Source organism: Anguilla rostrata, chromosome 2, assembly GCF_018555375.3.
Source record: "Anguilla rostrata isolate EN2019 chromosome 2, ASM1855537v3, whole genome shotgun sequence".
In the NCBI taxonomy this organism is placed as follows: Eukaryota; Metazoa; Chordata; class Actinopteri; order Anguilliformes; family Anguillidae; genus Anguilla; species Anguilla rostrata.
In genome coordinates this window covers 8,080,221-8,103,902 of record NC_057934.1, presented here as the reverse complement: position 1 = coordinate 8,103,902, position 23,682 = coordinate 8,080,221, and the positions used below count along the sequence as shown (strand labels likewise).

The 23,682-nt window shown below is 49.9% G+C and overlaps 1 protein-coding gene across 1 annotated transcript in view; it reads right to left on the bottom strand.

Annotated features, from left to right (window-relative positions):
- si:ch211-126j24.1 (phosphofurin acidic cluster sorting protein 2) overlaps nucleotides 1-23,682 on the bottom strand; it is a 95,406-nt gene that overhangs the window by 36,560 nt on the left and 35,164 nt on the right. The window contains exons 2-4 of the mRNA XM_064317519.1: nucleotides 13,468-13,555; nucleotides 1,166-1,255; nucleotides 88-213 (exon numbers count right to left, since the gene is read on the bottom strand). Coding sequence (XP_064173589.1) covers nucleotides 88-213; nucleotides 1,166-1,255; nucleotides 13,468-13,555 — 304 coding nt within the window. The remainder of the gene's footprint in view (nucleotides 1-87; nucleotides 214-1,165; nucleotides 1,256-13,467; nucleotides 13,556-23,682) is intronic.

Here is a 23,682-nt window from a genome sequence, read left to right as displayed (position 1 = left end):
TGTGACAACGCCATTTGTAAAATGCGCTACGCAAATAAAACTGAACTGAAATTAATTTAATGAATGAGTTTTTTGTTCTCTCTTTACCTCGGCCATGTTGATGACTCCCACGGCCAGCGTCTTGTAGCCCAGGATGGTGCGGTTCTTGTAGCGCTTCCTCCTCTGCAACATGATCTGCAGCCGGTTGGCGTCCCTCTTGAGGAAATGCGGATACTGTCGCCGGCAACACAGACACAGACACAGACACAGACACAGACGTGGGCATGGCGGAAGTTAGCAAGGCTCGCTTTTCCCCAGATCCCAGCGCAAGCGCCCTCGTTTGCCCCGCCCCCACCCCCACCATCCACCCCCCCACCCCGATCCGTGGTACAGCCGCAGACACGGGGATCAGACACTCAGCTCTAGCGCCACGATCAGGCTTCCCCTACACATGCTCTGTAAAAAAAACAACTACTTTTCCCAGAATTCCACCCTGACAAGCACAGGACTCTCTGGTCATGGTAGTAGGGTTGCAAAATTAGGAATATTCAGCAGTGGAAACTTTCCATGGGAATTAACAGGAAAAAAAGGGAAATGGTGGGGGTTACTATGACCTATAATGTGATGTGGGTGGCTCTTTACCTGTAATGAGGAGGTGAGGGGCGTGGCTTTGTACCTATAATGAGGAGGTGAGGGGCGTGGCTCTTTACCTATAATGAGGAGGTGAGGGGCGTGGCTCTTTACCTATAATGAGGAGGTGAGGGGCGTGGCTCTTTACCTATAATGAGGAGGTGAGGGGCGTGGCTCTTTACCTATAATGAGGAGGTGAGGGGCGTGGCTCTTTACCTATAATGAGGAGGTGAGGGGCGTGGCTTTGTACCTGTAATGAGGAGGTAAGGGGCGTGGCTTTGTACCTGTAATGAGAAGGTGAGGGGCGTGGCTTTGTACCTGTAATGAGGAGGTGAGGGGCGTGGCTTTGTACCTGTAATGAGGAGGTGAGGGGCGTGGCTTTGTACCTGTAATGAGAAGGTGAGGGGCGTGGCTTTGTACCTGTAATGAGAAGGTGAGGGGCGTGGCTTTGTACCTGTAATGAGAAGGTGAGGGGCGTGGCTTTGTACCTGTAATGAGAAGGTGAGGGGCGTGGCTTTGTACCTGTAATGAGGAGGTGAGGGGCGTGGCTTTGTACCTGTAATGAGAAGGTGAGCTCCAGGTCCGTCTCCATCAGTCCTCCGGGCGGGAGCACGTACTCGTTTGACCTCAGGATGCGTTTGGAACCCTGCCGGGGAACACCACAGGTAGACCGGGTCAGAACAGGCGAGCAGGTGGTCTGGCTGAGCGCAAAACCACCTGCTCGCAACAGGGCACAAGCGAGCTGCGCCCTGATTGGACAGTGACAGAAAACCTCCGCAAAAGATGCTTTTGGAAACCATTCCCCACTGTGATGCAGTTACGCACAACTTCCTGTTCCTGTGCGCTCACCCAATGCCGTTTGGACTGGGTCATATAAGATGCCTGCTGACTGTCCGAACCTCACTGAAACACAGCTGCTCCCACTGCTTGTGACCACAGGATCTGTCTGTCTCATTTTTCCATTTGCCAACACGCCATTTATAGTTTATTCACCAGGGGTTTTGAACCTACTTTAGCGGGTGGTTAATTTTTTTGACATTTACAGTTCATAAAACTGAAACATAAAAGTGCTTTTGACACGTGTTCAAAAAAAAAAAAAAATTTGGAAAATGGACAAGAAAGAATTTTTTTTGCATGACACCTACGATATCCGTTTGTGCTTCTGAATAACTATTAACCCAACACCATTGCTAAATCTGGGCAAGGATCCAAAAGGAACTCCTCAAAATCCTGTTGCATTTGGCAACGGTGACAACCGCACAATGGCTGAGCAGTCAATCATATTTGCTGTTTACACAATCACGGCACAGTGGGCCGCAGTTACCGGAAAGGCTGCAGTATTGGCCAATCAGGCGCGGCGCATGAGTCACCTGCGTCACCTGTGTTTGCCACCGTGTCTGGGAACGAAAAGTCGATTTCACGTCAGCCAAGCAGCCCTGTCGTGAGCCCTGTAGCCGCTTCTGATCCAGCGGCAGTCTTTCAGACCGGATTAGCCCGCCTCAGAACGCGTAATCTGCGAAACGCAGGAAGCCGTAATCGCCCGGGGAAAATAGACAAAGTTTGTCGTGCGGACGCGAGCGCGCTCACAGGAAGTCCAGCCTGTTCCCGAGCCCGGCAGAGACAATCAGGGATTAAGGACCGTCCGTCCCAGGGCTAGCAGCAGCGATGGGGCTGAGGGTTGGGATTAGCACGATCCAGAAATTTACCGCCGTGACGAGACATAATTTTGCGGAGTCAACCGCGAACCGTTCAGCGTGTTTGTGACAAAAAGATGAGTGGGCGCGAGGGGGGGGGGGCTGGGGGCGGGGGGGGTGAAGGTTTGGTGCAAGATCCTGGAAGTGACTTGTGTCTGCCATTCCAGCTCGGATCAAAATGAGAGGATTACTGTGCCAATAATCCAGTAATCTCTCCACTGCCCGGGGTATGGGCCCTGACCCCAAAGAATTGGAGGGGGCCGTTTTGGTCTGTGTCACGCCTCCATGAACCTTATCAGCACCCCCCCAGCTCACACAAGCATTATGGCTACTGCTAGGTTTTCGCTCACCCTGAGGGACGCTGCTAACCCTAAGGGAAATAGCATATGCTATACGGGCTAGACCAGGGGTGTCCAATATTATCCAAAAAGAGCCAGTGTGGGTGCAGGCTTTTGTTATAGCCCAGCACTAACACAACCTGATTCTACTTATCAAGGTCTTGATTGAAGACCATAATTAGTTAATTAGTTGAATCAGGTGACATAGTGCTGGGCTAAAACAAAAACCTGCACCCACACCGGCCCTTTTCGGATAAGATTGGCCACCCCTGGGCTAGACAAAGCACTTTAAAAATTCAGAAATCCCCAGTAACCGACTGTCTGCCCTGAAGAGGTACAGGGCAATCAGACGAGACAACTTCAGAGTTATTAATAAAGTACTTCACACGCAAAACTCCTCATGAAGCACTCAGCTTCACGCGGACAGTCTGCCCGCTAAAAAAAAATGGCCACTGATTAAGTGGGTCTGCTTCTGGTACGATAGCAGAGTTATAAGGTAAAACAGGGCAACAAAGTTTTTTCTTCAAACAGAAAGGCTTCAATCTTTTCAGAGGTAATTTTCGATGGAAGATGTTGCGTCAGTGCCAATTGCAATACGGGCTGTGACGTGTGATTGGCTAAGCACCCAGCAACGGGTCAAAAATCATAAAAATGCACTACAGGCCCTGACGCACACGTTCATAACACGCACACGCATGTCTGGCATGTGGAGGTTGCAAAAGAGGAGTTGTTCACGAGCAAGATTGCTGAAGTATTCGACTACAATAAAACCTGTGTGCGTTCCGAAATAACATGCAATGCAAAACATGTCAGAAATCTAAAAAAACGCGTGAATGAGGTGGTCTGTTCGAGGACAGAGATGCCCTCCTTAGCCGCAGCCACGTGCATACCGATTTGCTATAAGCGGAGACATCGCGAGCACGCTTACAGGAAGTGACACGTGGTTCTGGTTCCCGGTGAGAGCTGAATAAGAGGCTAATGATTCAGCATGGCTGACCGCGCAGCCGCACGCGGTTCTCTCCCGCTGAAGGAAATTAAACAGGACCTTGATCTCAGATCCCCAGATCTCATTCTCTCCAGACGATGGTGAAAAGGCCACAGCACCCAGAGAGTTATTTTACCCCTTATCAGCACTGCACTGGCTATGGTGAGACACTGACAATTCAGCTCCGTACTGGAACATGTTACTGTGTGTTCTACTGTACACACTCACACACACACACACGCATGCAGACACACACGTGCCCACACATACACTCAGATGGACATGCATAAAAACACACACGCACACACACACACACATACACAATTCATTGCTTTCCTCTGTTTAACAATGTTTTCAGTAATCTGGAAAAAAAAAATCCATCATGAATGTGCAGGTTTAGGTTCTGAAACCATTTAGAAGTGATGGAATATTTTCCTACATAGGTGAAAAGCTAGTGGAAGGATGTGGGCCTGGATTCTAGGCCCATCAACTGAAGAGAGAATTAATAGGACGTTGGTACTAACAGAGAAAGGAGGAAAGCCCAGCGAGATTACAGCTGCATAAACATTTTCATTAATATTTTAGTCCTACTCCTAATGTGCATGAGAAGCCAACAGCAGTGGGTATCTCAACTACAGTGATTTGTGAGGCAATTTAGCATTTTCTCTTTTGCTACTGACAACATAATTAACTGTACTACAGCCTCCGAGAACTGGAACTGGAGATAGACAAGATAACTAGCTATCGTTCAAAAATGTTTTTCCCCATATCCTGCTGCTACAGTTGTACATTTCATTAGGATTTATGGTACATCCCAGTCACGTGGTGGAATAAGTCATCACCGACGGCAACGTCCAATTTTCTGCATTTTGAATATAGTCATGTTGATTCGGTGACAGACAGGATATGAATCTGTCTGCTCGTGATAGCGAAGCAGGCAGCGATATCGCCGGGATTGAGCTGCACCTCAGGACCTCTCTCAGCCCCGCGCGCGATAAGAAAGTACCGGCGCAAGTGAAAAAGGGCCACAGAGTGGATACCGTGCCCGGCAGAGGGAGGAGGAGGGAGGGAGGGGCAGAGAGAGCGAGAGAAAGAGAGAAAGCGAGAAAGAGAAAGAGACAGAGAGAGCGAGAGAAAGAGAAAGTGAGAAAGAGTGAGAGACAGAGAGAGCGAGAGAAAGAGCGAAAGCGAGAAAGAGAAAGAGAGAGCGAGAGAAAGAGAGAAAGAGAAAGAGAGAGAGACAGAGAGAGCGAGAGAAAGAGCGAAAGCGAGAAAGAGAAAGAGAGAGACAGAGAGAGAGAGAGAGAGATCCCAGTTCCCCCACCCCCCCACCCCAAGCTGTCATTTCAAAACTGAATTGCCCCACCGATTACAGGAAACTACACCATCAGGGGGTGCTTCTGTGGAGGTTTGGCTGTACAACCCCCCTTTCCCCAAACAGCCATAAAGACCCACAGTCAGCATTCCCCTAATGCTCTGCTCTGTACGTCACCTGTGAGTAAGGTTCCCGTCTTCCTTAAGGATAAGGGGGGGGGTGGGGGTGGTGGGGTTGCCAGTGACCTCATTTGCCTGACTGAGATGGAATTAGTCAAGGCCCCCCCCCCCCCTTCCGGTAACCATGGGGGTGGGGGGGCCATTATCAAGACTCCACTGATTGCTGGTGGACTGCAGTTGTGTGTCGAGGGTTTGGCTGGTCAGAAATATATCAAGCTTTTTCTTTCGTCCTGTACTTCCCCCCGTGGAACAGACTGCAAACCCAAACCAGCATGAATCCATCCAATCAATCTGTTGAGGAGGGTTTATCGGACTCTGTGGGGGGGGGGGGGGGGGGGGTCACAAACCTAATGAACCCCCTCTGGAATCAGCTAGTGCCACACACCCCCACCCCCACCCCCTCCCCAGGGGCAAAAAATAAATTCAAATGCATCTGCTTACACAGTATAAAATGGCGCTCAGATACACGCTAACTGTGAGCGCTGATTAAAGTGGTGGGGGTCTGTCTTGCGGAGGGAGCCTCATAGGGCGCAGTGATTTTTCATTAACGGGGCCGAGTTCCTGAAGTCGATGCGTTTTGCGCCACGGGCTCGGACCGGGCCGTTCATCACCGCGGTGACTCGCACCCCCCCCCACGGGCCCGTCGTGACGGATTCTCCGTCGGGACGAACGCCGGTTTGTCACGCTCGACTGTACCCGTCTCGTCTGAGCCTCGAGGGGGGGGGGGCAGGCCCTAACAAGACGCCAGGGAGACCGCCGTCGATATCAGACGTCTAACGAGCCGTCACGCGTTCAGAAGTTGCGTCAAGACAAACCGGCGAAGGCGTAAATGATTATCTTAAAAAGCACACGCGCAAATAAATCACTTTTGACAAAACAAATGCATGAACAGCACCAGCAATTTGGGGAGGTGGGGGTGGTGGTGGAGGTGGGGGGGGCAAATGAAGATAACGCCCATCAGAGTGGCGTCCCGTGACAGAGACTGAAGACTGAAAATCAGCTCTAATTTGTTTCGTCTAATTAGCGCCGCTGACGGCGCCCTGGCCGGCGAAGAGTTTCTGAACGCCGGCAACGCCCTAACGACGAGCAGCAGAGCAAACGATCCGTCCAAAAAATTTTTACAAACGCTTCTCACAGGCGCGTCGTCTGTTGCCTATCTGCGAGGATTTCGAAAGACCCGCCTCTCAATTTCGGTTTCTCAGTTTTAGGGGTAGGGGTGTGGGGGAGGATGGGGTGGGGAGGGGTGGTCATTAGGCCCTGTGGTCATCTCTGGCCTCGAAAAACGGCGGGGTGAACAAACTCCCGCGAGGCAAGGCTCTCGACAGAGCGGATCCTGTGGCGATCGGCGCCTGTGGCTTTTCTGAAGACGCTGCTTTTTCCACTTCCTTTGTTTTGTTTTTCCATTTCCCGCTGTCTTCTGAAACAAAGAAAAATGTTTAAAAAAAGGAATAAATAATCCTCTTCTTGGGTGATTTCACATGGTCACTTGTGGTTGAGAGATGGGGCCTTTTTGGTTATGAAGGAGCATCGAAAAGATCTGGACAAGTGACCCTGCAGTAGAGATGGGACAATATAAAACAGGGATCTCAAAATGTATTCCTGGAGGGCCGCAGTGTCTGCAGGTTTAACTCCAGTCCTGGAGGGCCACAGTGTCTGCAGGTTTAACTCCAGTCCTGGAGGGCCAGTGTCTGCAGGTTTAACTCCAGTCCTGGAGGACCACAGTGTCTACAGGTTTAACTCCAGTCCTGAAGGGCCACAGTGTCTGCAGATGTTTTATAACTTCCTTTCAATCAGTAGCCACTTCAGACCATGGAAACAAGGCGTGCGGACTCTTAGCCAATCAGTGACCTGGATTAAGCACTCAGCAGCGTTCAGTAGAGATGAAACGCTCTGAAAAGCCACTCCATCTGACATCATGGCCTGCACTGAAGTTTGAGACGCCTGCTATAAAACTTTGCTCCGGGGTGGGGGGCGGGGGGGGGGGGGTGGTGAAACTTAATCATCGCCAGGTGCTTGGGGATTTGGGGGGGGGAGGGGGGGGGATAATAAAACGCCTCACCGCCTCTCGTCGTGTTCCTGACAGCGGAGTCGGGTTCGAGGCTCTCTCAGACAACGGAGCGCTGCAATAAAAGGTGAAACCGACCGCAGTGCCGCCTCCTGAGCGGGACAGAGGCGCCGACGCACAGCGAGGTTTCAGAGCGGGCCGAACGCCTCGGACATCTGCTGACGGACGGCTAGCGGTAACTACAGGAGACGGGAGCGAATCACAGATCAGCCAGCCTTCTGGCTCAATGCTCACATTGACTCCAGTCCTCAGTCCTCAGTATAATAACTATTCAAGATTACTTATTATTATTATTATTATTATTATTATTATAAATGCTATTATTTAATTTCTTTCTTATTATTATTACTACAATTTAATAAATTATTATTATTATTTTTTTACTGGTGTTGAAACCCAACCTCAGGGCTGGAAAGTTTATAATGCACCCAGTAGTGCTGGCCTAATGTCTGAACAAGTGTTTAACCATAGAAATCAGTTTCACCAGAGCTGAAGAGAATGCATGTTGAATGGAACGACAACTGTTTGGAACACAGAATAGCCGGGCTTTTTGACCTCTGGATTTCCTTTAAGAAACGACAGCGTCTCCCGTCCTTTCCCCCCCTCCACTCCCACTTATCCCCGAATTCCCCCTCGGCTTCCCCGCGTCGTCTCCAGCACAGAACCTTCTGGAAATCGGATTTGATGCCCCAGTTCCGGGCGAGGCGACGGCGGCCCTCCTCGGGCACCTCGGTGCGGGCGGTGGGATTTCACGCTCGGGAGAAAACACGGATCACGGATCACGGATCACGGATGAGGCCACGCTTCACTGCCCTTCCCTCCTCCCAGGAATAGAGAGAGAGAAAGAGTGGCAGAGAGAGTGGGGGGGGGGAGGAGAGACAGAGGGAGAGAGGAAGAGAGAGAGAGAGAGAGAGTGGGGGGAGGGACAGAGAGAAAGAGGAAGAGAGAGGGAGAGGAGAGGGGGAGAGAGAGTGAGAGGCAGCAAGAGACAGAGACATCGAGGGAGAGAAAAAGAGCAGGAGAGAGGGAGAGGGGGGAGAGAGGAAGGAAAAGAGAGAGAGAGAAAAAGAATCTGGTTTTGGGGAGTATCAAACGAGTGACCTAATTTACACAAAATCCCAATTAAAGTTCCAACCGTGTCAGTAGATTGTCATTCGGCCGGATGAAGAAAATCATCACGCAAAATTGATTAAATAACAGCCTCGTTTCATCGAAGAAAAGATGTCATCGTTACACGTGGTTAGACATGGCTGTTTGTAGGCTTATGACAGGTCATGTGTTGATCTCTCTCTCACAAAAAAATACAAATATTGCTCAAACCTAGTTTAAGCTTTCAGGAAAAAAAGATCAACATATATTTGTAAGACTTCAGTTGGATTTATCCATCAAATTTTAATGTCAGTCAGTTTTAATGATTTAATTTAATTAATGTCCAGTATAAATTTTCGACTGAAAGCAACAATCTTTCCTACACATTTCAGTAAATTAAATTCAGGTCATTAGCTGTAAAATCCTCAAAAAAAACACAGTCAACGACCCACAAAAAGATTGTCTTAAGCATACATGGAAGATCCAACCCCGGCAATTCCTTAAGGACACAGCTGCAGCTCTCTGCCCTACTTAGACCACAGGAAGTATTTGCTCCCTGTTCTCTTCTCTTCTCAGTAGAAACCTGCGGTTATGAACTGTGCAGGGCAGAGCAGAGCATTCATTTCAAACTCAGTCTCCCCTTAATGGAAATGCAAGTGTTTCAGCCTGAAGGATATGCATGTAGAAAATGCACACAGAACATGAACAGAGAGTGTGCACGCAGAACATGCACACACAAGATGCAGTTAGAACATGATGCAGAAGATGCAGTTAGAACCTGCATGCAGAAGATGCAGTTAGAACATGCACACACAAGATACAGTCAGAACATGCACACACAAGATGCAGTTAGAACATGCACACACAAGATGCAGTTAGAACATGCATGCAGGAGATGCAGTTAGAACATGCATGCAGAAGATGCGGTTAGAACATGCATGCAGGAGATGCAGTTAGAACATGCATGCAGGAGATGCAGTTAGAACATGCATGCAGAACATGTGGTTAGAACATGCATGTTGAAGATGCAGTTAGAACATGCATGCAGGAAATGCGGTTAGAACATGCATGTTGAAGATGCAGTTAGAACATGCATGCAGAACGTGGTTAGAACATGCATGCAGAAGATGCAGTTAGAACATGCATGCATGCAGAAGATGCAGTTAGAACGAGCATGCAGACGACGCAGTTAGAACATGCATGCAGAACATGCAGACTGGAGATCTCTTCAGACACCTCTTTAGCCTTCACCCTGGGTCCCTCTGATCCCCACGCCCACCACCTGCTATTTAATTAACTCAGTGATTGTTATGGCATCGGTGCCCTCCATTTCATTACTGTAGGTAGTTAACAATGTGTCATGGCCGTAGGTCGGCATAGTTTAACCCTCATTAGTGCCTGACGGATGCCTCAGTCACAAGCTTTAGGCTCTGTTATGAGAGTGGCGTTAGCCTGGCGGCCTATATCAATGCTGCTCGTGTAACACATGTGGATGCAGTTATGTTCTCTTGTACTGTAAGTCCCTCTGGATGATGACTGCCACACCCCCCCCCCCTCTACTGACAGCCCCGCCCCCCACCCTCCCATTCGTGGGGGAATTTGGAGAACAAAGAGTGCAGAAGAACAGATACCAGGGAGAGGGAGGGAGAGAGAAAGAGAGGGAGGGAGACAGAGAGGAGAGAGAGAGAGTGAGAGAGAGAGTCAATGCTGTTCATGTATTGACATAAAGTATATTATGAAGATATAGCACGGTTCCGCAGGACCAGGGTTACACACCCCTGCCCTAAGCACTATGGGAGTTTTGTAATATGATTAATATGTATGTAAAATGTAAAAGGATTTTTCCGGTTGGTATCACCCAGTCCTGAGCCCACGCAGAACTGCACTTCAGGGAAAGGGGGAGAGGGGGAGAGGGGCCTGGGTAACGATTTCCTGGTACTTTTATAGACTTTCAGAAGCCAGATCATTTTTCCATTAGCTCTGTTTCCTTCTGCACTGGATTAGTTGCACATTTGCACCCAAAGGTGTGGAATGGGGGGGGGGGGGGGGGTTTGAAGGCACTTTGAACAAACCGAACACATAAACAAGGCAACTCTGACACATGAAAGGCATGAGAGAGAGAGAGAGAATAAGAGAGAGAGAGAGAGAGAGAGAGAGAGAGAGTGAGAGAAAGACAGAGAGAAAGAATTGGGAATTAATCCCAACGGATGTGTAACCACACCTACACAGGTGGCAGTGGTATCACGTTACCCAAAAACAGGAGAAAAGACTGTAAGAGGAAGCCCTGCTATTATGACCTCACAAGCGTATTTTATCATCATAAAAAGAGAGTTCCACAGAAACTTCCACGTGAAGTTTACAATATTTCCTTCTCCAAAATTTCATTTTTTAAGCTGTCAGGACCCCAGTGGGTTGTGTTTATTCCATCAAATTTGGCTTCTTCTGGGTTTTCCAGTGCTCACAGGAAAATGTCCACTGCGTGACACCCTCTATGTAAATGTGGCTGTACAGAAATAAAGACTGATTAATTCACTCATTGTTTTCATTGTTTAGCACAGAGAGAGGAAATAGGTGCTTCATGGAGCTTCAGTCATGATTTTTAGCTCGCGTTTGAATCCCATTAGCATAGCACTCCAGCCGACCTCACAAAAACATCACGCGAACGAACTTTAAAATCTCCATCATCAACGCCCACAGAAACATCACGCAAACACACTCTAAAAACTCCATTGTCATCAAGCACAAAAACATCGTGCTGACAAACTTTAAAATCTCCATCAGTTGCTACTGGCACAGTCCAGATTTCGATCCGAGACCATGGGGCTCATCCATGCACCACAGCGTTGTGCCTTAACCGAATTAGCCACTCAGCAGTCCGTTAGTTAAACTCGAACCAGCACCGACTCGCAGGAGGGTAGGAACATGCAGTGTGTGCATGCAGACTGTAGGGGGCGCCAGAGAGGCTTCGACTGGAGTTACAGCACAGTTCCAGCATCATTCCACAAACCCAGGCACAAGGCAGCTGGTGTTGCCTTGACAACAGCCAGATTCATCCCTGGGGGAGACACTTCTGAGAGAGTTGCCGTGGAGATCCGGTGAGCGTTTGATTCACAGGGAACGTCAGGGACCTGATTGTTCCTGATTAATCCGAAAATATTCGTTTGAAACACATTTGCAGGCCGTAAATAAACAATTTAATAACACGTTTTACGGGCCTTTTTTAGGGTCCTCCTAAGGAAACGTTACCCTCACGAGTCGTCCCCGGGGCACACCGGCGTTTGGCTCTTACTGCCGAATGTTCCCTCCCGCGATCAGCCGCGAAACAGCAACATTGGCTGCCGCTCCAGACGTTTACGGTCTGACAGTTGGTTCATTTCCAGGTTAGTTGCCGGGGGGGGGGGGGTGGAATTGGGGAAATAAAGAAATCACTTCCCCCGGGGCACGGTCGCCGGGGTCGAACAGTCAGCAGCCAGCCAGCCGGCGAGCGCCACGCGCTCACGCGGTCCCACAGGAAGTGCGATTTGGTAAAAGCCCCAAAGGGGGGGGGGATGAACTCCGCATGGCTACAATGCCCGCTGACCAATCGCAGCTTGCCACCAGGGAGGGGGGTTCACAAAATTATTCACTGCATTCACAGACATAGAGAAACCAGTCCAGTGGTCACTGAGATCATGACCAGTGACAAAGAGGGAAAAGCAGTATTTTATGTTTTCTGCTCTCAGTGACATCAGTGGAGTAACCCGAATACTGCACAATTTACCTTTATTTGAGTCTTATTCTTAGCTCTACATCGTGTCTGTATCTGTACATTGCAATTATCTTTGAACTGGGTCTGCTGCTCTCTGTTTTTGAGCATACTGTCTGGAAAGCACATTGTAAAAAAAAATGTTTTTATTATCACTTTTATTGTCATCATTAAAACAGGCTGCATTATGGGAGTGTACCCTTGTGGGATTATCGAGAACGCTGCTATTCAGCGTGCTCTTTCTACAGAGACTGTGACCATTATGACCACGGACAAAAGGGTGAAAAACAGGAGGCATCATGGGATTGCACCTTCGTGGGTGTACCGACACCGCCCCTAGCACTGACGACGGTGCTCTTCCCCCGTTTTGGTAGGGCGAGGCCCCCTTTCTGGCAAATTGTCTGGCGGTTTTCTGCAAAAAGCCGCCATTTCAGACCACACCTCAACATTTTCTGCTTTTAAAAAAAAAAAAAAACCATGTTTTTCCCTGGATAACGGCCGGCCGGGCTGAGGCGTGACTAACGAGCCGGACTTAACGAGCCGGTCACCACCGAAATCCAAACGAGGAGGAGGAGGGCGAGAGAGGATCGCTGCGACAGGGCTCTCGCACCGAGAGGGCAAATTCCCGCCGCTCCGATCGCATGCCGTTGCCATGGTTACCCCGCAGCTTTTCCGCCCCTGGCATGACCTTTCCTTGACCGCTTCGTCGACTGATTCATGCCTTTAGTCGCGCCCCTTCCTTGAACCTTCCTACCCCCTCTAATGGCAGGAGCCAATTAAAGAGTCGTGCCCCGAGCCCACTACAAATCAGGCCTCAAGTCACGTGACTGTGGACAGTATCGATACGAAGCACTATCTTGTCCGTATATTTTTCACTTGCCGTCTTAATTTTACGAAACACATGAACTCTCCACAAAGGATCGGCGATGAAGATGGTGCACAGTGGACCGGACCCCACTGTGGACCAGACCCCACAGTGGACCGGACCCCACTGTGGACCACACCAGGGGGAAATACTTCAACCGTTCAGACATATAAAAATCATTCAGATTTTACCAATATTATGAACAAAACCCCTCTTTTACATGATTACATGTTTCGGTTAGTAATCTATTTATTTTATTTTTAATTTATTTAACCGTAATTTAACCAGGGTAGTCACACTGTGATTGACATCACTTTTGCAAGTGAGCCCTGCAGCGTATATGTCTTTGGACTGTGGGAGGAAAGCGCAGTACCCGGAGGAGACCCACACAAACATGGGGAGAACTGGCCAATCAGAGGGGACATGAACCTGGGACCTGCTTCTTGCAAGGCAGCAGTGCTACCCACAGACACCACTGTGGGTCTCAGGGTTTCTGCAGGAATGCTTCAGTCCAAACAGGGACAGGACGTTACGCACTCATCCCAGGTCTGGTGTTCTGACACACGGAACCCCATTCCCTCACCTGGATCTTCACAGCGATCACCACCGAGTTCAGGTCTTTGTCCAGTTCCTTCAGGACGATCAGCTTCTTCAGGGTGAGGCTGCACAACCTGCAGAAGACGGAGAAGGACAGGGAAAAAGTGAAATTAAATGACCGCTCGAGCACCCACACCCCTACCTGCAAGCACACCTGCTCCCCCAAAGCGCCAAGAGATGGGTTACCCCTGGAGATGCATCTCCTTGCTCCACCAATCACAGACAACATGTAGAGCAATGCCAATGGTGACTGGCAACTTTTCTATGCGAAAGTTGATGACAAGCAATATTTAATCCATATTTTATAATCCTTGGTTCTCTGGTGAGGAGTGCGATTTCTGGCCTGAGTTAATGATAACAATCTTTAACCCTCTGAAGAACAGGTTTTTAGGGGGATTTTTTTTCTAAATTCTAAATCAGCATTCTATAACTTCATTGCTTTCAGTCGCCAGTAGTGATTGCTGCATCAGCATTAGACTGCTCACTTAAGAACATTCTAATCACCCATGTGTGAGCCAACACTTCAAAGGGTTAAAGGGTCATTGCTGTGTAGGTGGACAGTGTTTGAGTCTTGTGACAGCTCAGCGAGCGAGCAAGCCCCGCTTCCTTTGTGTGTAGGCAGGCAGGAGACTTACTAGACACATTTGGAAGGAAAACTGAGTTTTTTAGTCTCCTCAGGGCTAAAGTTCCTCTTTCATTCAAAATTAGCTGCCCGAAGGAGTCATTTCAAATGCTGTTTTGGACAATTCAACACAGCGAAAGAGAACTGACTTTGGCCCGTGTGAGCAGCGTTTGCATCGAAAGACAAATGAGTCGAAAACAAGAACAATTTTGTTAGAAGCATCATAGATCAATTATGAATGAATATGGTGAGTCTTGTAGCCATCACCACAGACGTCCACTTGCACAGATGTGTATCAAACACACAGACTCCAGACCCAGTATTGGCACAGTTTAACAGACACACACTACAACATTTGCTTGTGACCACACAAATCACATCAAATCATATTTATTTCATGTGGCGCGTTTCACCAAAACATATGTCACCATGTGCTCCGCAGCACAACCCTGCCTCAAACCTCTAACAAAAGCGAAACGTGGAGAAACCAGCCGAGCAGAACAAACAGGAAGAGACCTTGGGAGGAAGCAGACTCACCAGGGGGAGCCCATCCTCCTCTGGCCTGCTGGGAGTGTGAGTTCATAGTGACCAGCACGGTCACCGAGTTCACTTTCACACCAGTGTGAATCAAACTACGTTCAGCCAGTTCACTCAAATTGAAGCTGTCGTCAGATAGCGATAGCGTGTTCAGTTTCATGTACGGTACACTTAGCTTTGTAAAAGGTCATATACTTTATGTGCACAGTGTACATATAGCATTAGCCGTTCCCCCATCCTCCAAGGGCTTTTTCATTTTCATTTCATTGCATTCCCCCCCCTCCCCCCCCCGCCCCCCCATTTCAAATGAATTTTCAACTCCAGTTGGACGAGTCACGTGATTATTGTGAAATGTGCATCCGATCGACGGTCCCAATGTTGGCTCCGCTCAGACAGGTCTAGAATTCCGCGGTATTAGCAGACGGGAATGGGGCACATCAGCTGTGTGGGAAAACCGAACGGACGGGAATGCTGGAATAATCCACAGCATCAGATCCACAGACACACACATGCACACAGGCAGGCACTCAGACACACAGACACACACACACACACACACAGGGATAAACACACACACAGGCTCAGAGAAACACACATACACACACACACACACACACACAGGCATATACACACACAGGCACACAAAACACCACACAGGCAACAGGATACCACACACCCATTCTTACACTGGAATGTCAGACTGGCGCGAATGCTTACCCTGGCTCAACATACAAAGGACAGCGAGCTTGGAGTGAGCGAGAGAGAGAGAGAGAGGAAAGAGAGAGAGAGAGCATGAGAGAGGAGAGAGAGAGAGAGAGGAAAGACAGAGAGTGAAAGTAAAAAAAGAGAGCGAAAGTGAAAAGAGAGAGTGAAAGCTCTATGCTGACTCAGCACAAAAACAAACCACCTGACTGCACATATTCTGAAAAGGCCTTTCAGGCACTGAGAAAGCTCCGGAAAGCCAGGGAAACAGCCACGGGAAAAGGAGAGCACAACGCCACACAGTCACGTCAACGCTGTCACGCCAACGCCGCGGCACCCGACCACCGTCACACGCCGATCTCGACAACGCGTCCGCCAGCGTTTCCTCTCCGGAGCGCACGTTCAGGGAAAAAAACCGACGAGCTCTGGCCGGAAAGAGGGACGGCGGGAGGTTCTGCCGACGGCGCCCTGGGTGGTCCCTTAAATTCATCAGCTGGAGCGCTCGGAGCGACTCCCGGGGCGTCAGCGAAATTTACGCACTCCCCGCGAAAACCGACCCCACACCCCTGCTTAGGAAAGACATCACTAACCAGACCGACTCCTCAGTCAGCGGACCCCACACCCCTGCTTAGGAAAGACATCACTAACCAGACCGACTCCTCAGTCAGCGGACCCCACACCCCTGCTTAGGAAAGACATCACTAACCAGACCGACTCCTCAGTCAGCGGACCCCACACCCTGCTTAGGAAAGACATCACTAACCAGACCGACTCCTCAGTCAGTGGACCCCACACCCCTGCTTAGGAAAGACATCACTAACCAGACCGACTCCTCAGTCAGTGGACCCCACAACCCTGCTTAGGAAAGACATCACTAACCAGACCGACTCCTCAGTCAGTGGACCCCACACCCCTGCTTAGGAAAGACATCACTAACCAGACCGACTCCTCAGTCAGCGGACCCCACACCCCTGCTTAGGAAAGACATCCTAACCAGACCGACTCCTCAGTCAGTGGACCCCACACCCCTGCTTAGGAAAGACATCACTAACCAGACCGACTCCTCAGTCAGTGGACCCCACACCCCTGCTTAGGAAAGACATCACTAACCAGACCGACTCCTCAGTCAGTGGACCCCACACCCCTGCTTAGGAAAGACATCACTAACCAGACCGACTCCTCAGTCAGCGGACCCACACCCCTGCTTATGAAAGACATCACTAACCAGACCGACTCCTCAGTCAGCGGACCCACACCCCTGCTTAGGAAAGACATCACTAACCAGACCGACTCCTCAGTCAGTGGACCCCACACCCCTGCTTAGGAAAGACATCACTAACCAGACCGACTCCTCAGTCAGTGGACCCCACACCCTGCTTAGGAAAGACATCACTAACCAGACCGACTCCTCAGTCAGTGGACCCCACACCCCTGCTCAGGAAAGACATCACTAACCAGACCGACTCCTCAGTCAGGGACCCCACACCCCTGCTTAGGAAAGACATCACTAACCAGACCGACTCCTCAGTCAGTGGACCCCACACCCCTGCTTAGGAAAGACATCACTAACCAGACCGACTCCTCAGTCAGCGGACCCCACACCCCTGCTTAGGAAAGACATCACTAACCAGACCGACTCCTCAGTCAGTGGACCCCACACCCCTGCTTAGGAAAGACATCACTAACCAGACCGACTCCTCAGTCAGTGGACCCCACACCCCTGCTTAGGAAAGACATCACTAACCAGACCGACTCCTCAGTCAGTGGACCCCACACCCCTGCTTAGGAAAGACATCACTAACCAGACCGACTCCTCAGTCAGTGGACCCCACACCCCTGCTTAGGAAAGACATCACTAACCAGACCGACTCCTCAGTCAGTCGGACCCCACACCCCTGCTAGGAAAGACATCACTAACCAGACCGACTCCTCAGTCAGTGGACCCCACACCCCTGCTTAGGAGAGACATCACTAACCAGACCGACTCCTCAGTCAGCGAACCCCACACCCCTGCTTAGGAAAGACATCACTAACCAGACCGACTCCTCAGTCAGCGGACCCCACACCCCTGCTTAGGAAAGACATCACTAACCAGACCGACTCCTCAGTCAGTGGACCCCACACCCCTGCTTAGGAAAGACATCACTAACCAGACCGACTCCTCAGTCAGCGGATGCTGGCTGGTAATAACTCCTCCACACCGAGAAACATGGCTGCTTTAAGCAGCTGTGCACTGGCATATACTGCCTATAAATCTGTTTTACACCTCAGATCCATTTATTTATTTTGCTTCCTCTTCCTCTCATTCTTCGGGCCGGGCTCAAGCACGCACGTCTCTACGGGCACGTCTAGCTTAAACCAAAACAAACACTCAGCGCCGTATCACAGCAATCAAGCACTTGGAGATTCGCTGGATGAAGTGGTAAAAAAAAAACAAAAAAAAAAACATGTTATCCGTCACCCGTCCTCGTTCTGCAGCGTGCTGAAACACGCATCCTCATTGTTCGACGAGTTCGGCTGGAGAGCCACAAACAAAACGGTTAGCATCGCCAGGACCGAGTATTGAAACGGTGTAGCGCCAGTACATTCAACTGTATAAGGACTGGGGGGAAGGAGCGGGGTCAGAAATGCAAGGGGGGGTTCTGTACTACAGGTTTAAAGGGGGGGTCCAACTTGGCCACCGCCCCTGCCCACCTCCCTGCATTGCCCAGTGGACAGACACCTCCAGCTCCCAAACCGGCTCTGGATCCTGAGGTGACAGGCCAAGGCACATCTTCCAGCGCCGACGGCGCCACTATCCAGTTCAGTCCGCCTCCGGATGCGATCCACGTCGGGTTTTCACAAACGCACCCCTGCCTGATTCCTTAGTGCTTAGATCCGCGGTAATCAAACGTGACACAGACGGCATTGGATCACTGGATGTGTCAGGAAATGAGTTGCATATTGCGTGTAGGTATGCGCTTACCGTACGTCCCTTTGGATGAAAGCCTCTGCCAAACGACTGCAACGTAATGCAGAAAGGCAAGTGTAAACAGGACCTCAGGACGCATGTTGTGACAGATCTGCTGAAACTATATCTGAGACTTCTTGAATGGAGAGGTGAAGCTGTCCTTCAGGGCTGAGCTCACGGCCCTGTGTGAGTCACTCGGTGCCATCGCAGCTCGCTCTTAAATTCGCGCCCGAGAGAAAGTGCCACAGACTGGAGGGTGGGGGAGGGGGGGGGGGGGGGGCGAACCGAGAAACGTGTTGCTGCCAGTGTGACAATCGTGACGAATTTGTGCTCTTGTGTTCCCGCCGCAATCTCTGCAAAATGTACCGGCAACAGGCCCGCTTGTCTGGCACTCGGCATACACGGTCAAGGTCAAAGGTCAAAGGTCAGAGAGCACAAGTGTCTAGCGGAGCATAAACAGGAACTCACTGGAACGCTGTACCGTCTTTCCTGTCGCTTGTGTCAGCCACCAGACCCGATCTGCTGAGATTCCTGCCAGAGAAATCTACCCAGAAGCCCCTGGGGCAGGTCGGACTGACACGCAGGGATGAGACAGAGGGACAGGCAAGGCAGTATGGCCACAGATTCTGCACTCAGCTCCCCATAACATCAAACACCGGGAACTCAGCTTCTCTACCAAAGAAGCTGAAACAGAATCATTTGATGCATCTCCTGAAAATTCAGTAAGGGGTCTGATCAAGGATAATACTGAAGCCTGTAATAACAGGACAGGAAGCTCGTATTACCAACTCAGAACCTTATTCAGTTAAGAAGCACAGAGGACAGGAATGCAGGAGCTGAATATCTGGACAGCCTACAGAATCTGTGGCCCGGTTCTAATTGCAATTGCAATTGCAGTTATCAGACTGTTCTCCCCGACTTCCAAGCAGTCCACACACTTTTCCTTTAGAAATCTGCGTGTGATTTAGAAGGCAATGTTATTCTGAAACGACGAGAGTGGAAGGGAGAGTCGAGCGGGATGCGCGAGCGGGACTGGCGGTACGCGGGCCGCCCGCGTGGGCAAACCCCGGCCTCTTCTCCCACCGCGAAACAGAGACATCGCCCTGTCAGTCCACGGGCCGGAGCCCGCCCCCCTCCCCCCTCCCCCTCCCCCCTCGCCCCTCCAGCCTCGGCGAAATCAATTCCGCTCACCTCATCGCTCATCTCTCTCTCCGAAGCGGCTCGTCGCAGAGCGCTCGCTCTCGCCCCCAGCCTCCCCGCCCCCGCCCCCCCCGCCTCCCCGTCCTCGCCAGAGAATCTCTTCCGAGCCGCTGCACCCCCGTTTCGTCTCGGGGGCACTCCAGAAACGAACACAGGAACGCCCGATTCCAAGCGGCACGGGAACAAAGTTACAATTATCCACTTATCTCCTGGCTCACCGCCGCCACAAACGTGTTCTGTCGCGCCGATCGATGCCCTCCCATTCATAAATTGCCTGACGCATAATGTTTGTGGACGAGGCCATTCAATGATTGTGGTCCAAACACACGAAATCTGATGCGGATCAGGGTGTGCGGGGATTGTGCTCATTGTCATTGAGCTGGCTGTAAGGTTTAAAGAATGGCCAATCCCCTCTCTATATATAGACCTGTATTAATGGCTGTATATACAGCCCTATTTTAATTGCAGCAGCCTCTGCTGTCAATGCAGGAGAGAGAAGACAAGCACAAGCCATCCCCTAAACCAATGGTCCTTAAACTTAAATATTGGAAAATCTGAAATAATTTTTAACGTGAGGACCCAAATTAGAAATGCAGTACCTTTCAGGGACCCGTCAGTTACACAAACTTGCAGAGCCTAGTGGACTACAGACTCATTCCGAGACCCACCTCAAACTCCTGTGACCCATATTTTTCACGAAAAGCCGCCCTGAACAAGTGAAGTCAACCGCCGCTTTTGGAGCTTCCTGTTGTCGAGCCGGTCGTCAGGCTGAACGGGACGGCCAATCCTCTCTCTCTCATAGATATTAATTGTTGCAACCTGTAATCAGCTCGGGAGTGTGTCACACCGCAGTTCACAAGTCTGGCGAGCAACAGACACAAGTCAGGGGAAGACTCTTCACACACAACCCAACAGGCAAACCCGTGGAGATAAACTTTATAGACAATCAGCACCGATTTCACGATCTGAGGCTGTGCAACTGAATATAAGTTTTTTCCCCGGTTCTCAGGAAAAAAAAATCTTATTCAACATACGTTATCAAGAAATAATCACATTTAGCGAACCATCTGGAGCTTGAAATCAATTTCTGCAGAGCACATTACAGTTCTGAGAACGAGGCCACTGATGTTGTCTGACCAAGTACAGCCCGAGTAAGCTAAACAGCCCATTTAAATGCACAAACACTGCAACAAAATACTTCCCCCCAGGCCCATTTCCACCAAAAAGTGCTGTAGACCCACCGCCCACTGGCTCAAGCACTTCACCTCAAGCATGGGCACTGGTGTGAAGGGTTGCCAGATGCCAGGATCTGGACCAGAATGTCCAGTTTTCAAATTAGTCGCACACGTCCGGTTCACGTCTGGTTTGTGGTCCCGACCGGACAATATAAAGCCTGGCATTGGTAACCAATGGAAGAAATTTAAATTTAAATTGTTTTAAAATTAATTTGCGTCTCAATTAGCCCTCCCGGTCTAACATCGGTTCCGACAGCACGCATCCCTCACCCCCCACCCCCACCCCACCTCATACACAATTATGCTTCCAGGTGCCACCGTGTCCGGTTTTTGACAAATTCTAAATCTGGCAACCCTTCGGGTGCGGCTTGCGGCGGCGGCCATGTTGAACCCTGCTGCTTGGCTGCACAGAGGCGGCTCTGCCAAACACCAGCAGGGAAGCGCCTGAGGGCCACGCACTGGAACAGTAGATCACCGGAGGCGACCTAAAGGTCAAGTGGATATCCCCGTCTCCTGCAACGGTCGCACGAAGCGGGGGAAACGCCGTCGACGGCGCCGCCGCGGAAATCAATACGCCCATCAATCAAACGCCGTCTCTCGCCGCGCCGCCCCTCCCGTCGCCGCGTGCCCCGTAACCATGGAAACAACCGCCTTCCTTCTTCCCCCACGGCGGGTGATGTGACGGAGCGGGTGGAAAAGGAGGTGTACAAAAGACCCACAGTGGGAACACCCACGGGAAACACAATTCGGCCAATCAAGTGTCTCCAAGACTGCATGACTGAAGTAAAAAAAAAAGAAAGGTCAATATTAAATATCCTTCGTGTGGCATATTTATAAAGGTTTAAAAACTATACACAGTTTTCTCAAACATATTTGTACTGTTTGGGGACATGCACCATAACCTTAATATTAGACACCAGACAAATTCACACAATCGATTTTGTCGAGCATTGCGCATCATCGAAAATTCTCAGGGATCTAAAGAGTTAAAGCATTCAAAATCTTGTCAGGGACTGTCAAAAAATACAAGCCCTGTAAACAAGCCTGAAGCCACGTTCATTCTGGAAAGCTGTTGCGTCCATAAACAAATGGCCCATCACCACGGCAACATTTTCTGGGTGGGGACATAGGTTCCTTTGTGCTTGTATGGGTAGATCTGGCACAGTACAGACCAGAACGCAACATGGCTGCACCCGGTCGGTAAGTTCCGGAACACGGACAGAATGGAACCGTCTCTCGCCTCGTGCACTAAGTCCGTTCCTCTTTATTTGTGTGGACAAAATAAAAATAAATACATAAATAAATAAATAAATCACAGAAAAACACAGAACACTTGAGTTTGACCTACATCCAGGCTGCATCCTCAGATCAGTCGGAAGTAACAGTCAGGGGTCCCTGGACATACGGTTCGTAATAAGGTCACAGCAGAAGGAGAACTACGTGTTCTTCCTCTGCGATACCTCACAGCTTTCCTGCACACGCGGACAAACTAGGATGTGCAGACCACGGCGGGACGTCCCGCCAGAGAGGGGGGCAGCTTACGCTCTACAGGAGAACAGCCTGAGTCTATCAGAGCCGGTGCCCCAGAGAGAATCCCTGAGCTTCAACGAGCATTACTCACATAAATAAAGCAAGGGGTAAAGGTCTGCTTAATTACCCTATGAGAGACAGAGAGAGAAACAAACATAAAGAGAGAGGCTACAGACACAGGGCTAAGACAGCCACAGGGGTGAAGCTACAGATATAGAGGCCAAGCTACAGACACAGAGGTTGAGGTACAGACAGAGGGACCCAGCTACAGACACAAAGACTGATGTACAGACAGAGGCCCAGATACAGACACAGGGGCTGATCTAAAAACACAGAGGCCCAGATACAGACACAGGGGCTGAGGTACAGACAGAGGGACCCAGCTACAGACACAAAGACTGATCTACAGACACAGAGGCTAAGCTACAGACACAAGAGCCCAGCTACAGACACAGAGGCCGAGGTGCAGGCACAAGGGCTAAGCTATTCTCTCTCTCCCCCTCTCTCTCTCTCTGCGATGCCCCCGTTTTACCTCCTGGCGTCTACAGAGTGGGATTCAGACGGCTCTGCATTATTTATAATGCGCGGAACACGCTATGCTACGCTGCCCTAACTCTCACGCGAATGCCGAGGTGACTCCAGGCTTCCGGGAGAGTAAATCTTCATCAATCCATACAATGCAATCCGATAAGACGCTTATGGAACGAGCATGCGGCGGCCAGATCAATCAAGATAAGTGACCGGCATCAAATCTGCAAATCGCAAGCCCTCTGTGGAGACACTGAAAACCTGGTACTAAGAGCCACAAGTGCGACAGACGAATAACGCCGTCCAACGAAGGGATAATTCACATGCAGTTCGTGTAAGTTTATTATGTGACTGTTCAATCCAGACACCTTTTTGATAAGGACCTATAATAAGCAACCCCACACAACTGCTTTCCTTTAAGCGGCTTATCTTTCCTGTAACTCGATGGGATTTTAATCTGCTCCACATCCAATGGCATGCTAATTGGGGTCAGTGTTACTTCATTCAACCAATCAGGCGCTCTTGTAAATTTTGTGATTGGAGGTGGTGAGTCGAGCCAACTCAACCGCTGATTTATAACATAAATCTTGGCTACACGAGCCAAAAATATACATTAATATAAACAGTGATTAGTGTATATAAATTATAAATATTTTTAAGTGTAGCATATGCAACACACTCACAACCGCCTCCAGGTTCTTTTGAAACCGTCAGTAATTCTACAAACGTTTTATCAGCTCTGAAAGGGTTTGATCATTTTGAAATTGCGATATACAATGCAGGCTCTAGGCAGAAAAGTGCGTTTAATATGTGAAGCAAGCATCACTGAAGCTGGAGAATTACAATCTAATCAGTGCCACTGTTCTGGTGCATGACCCAAGACCTTGAATACCTCCA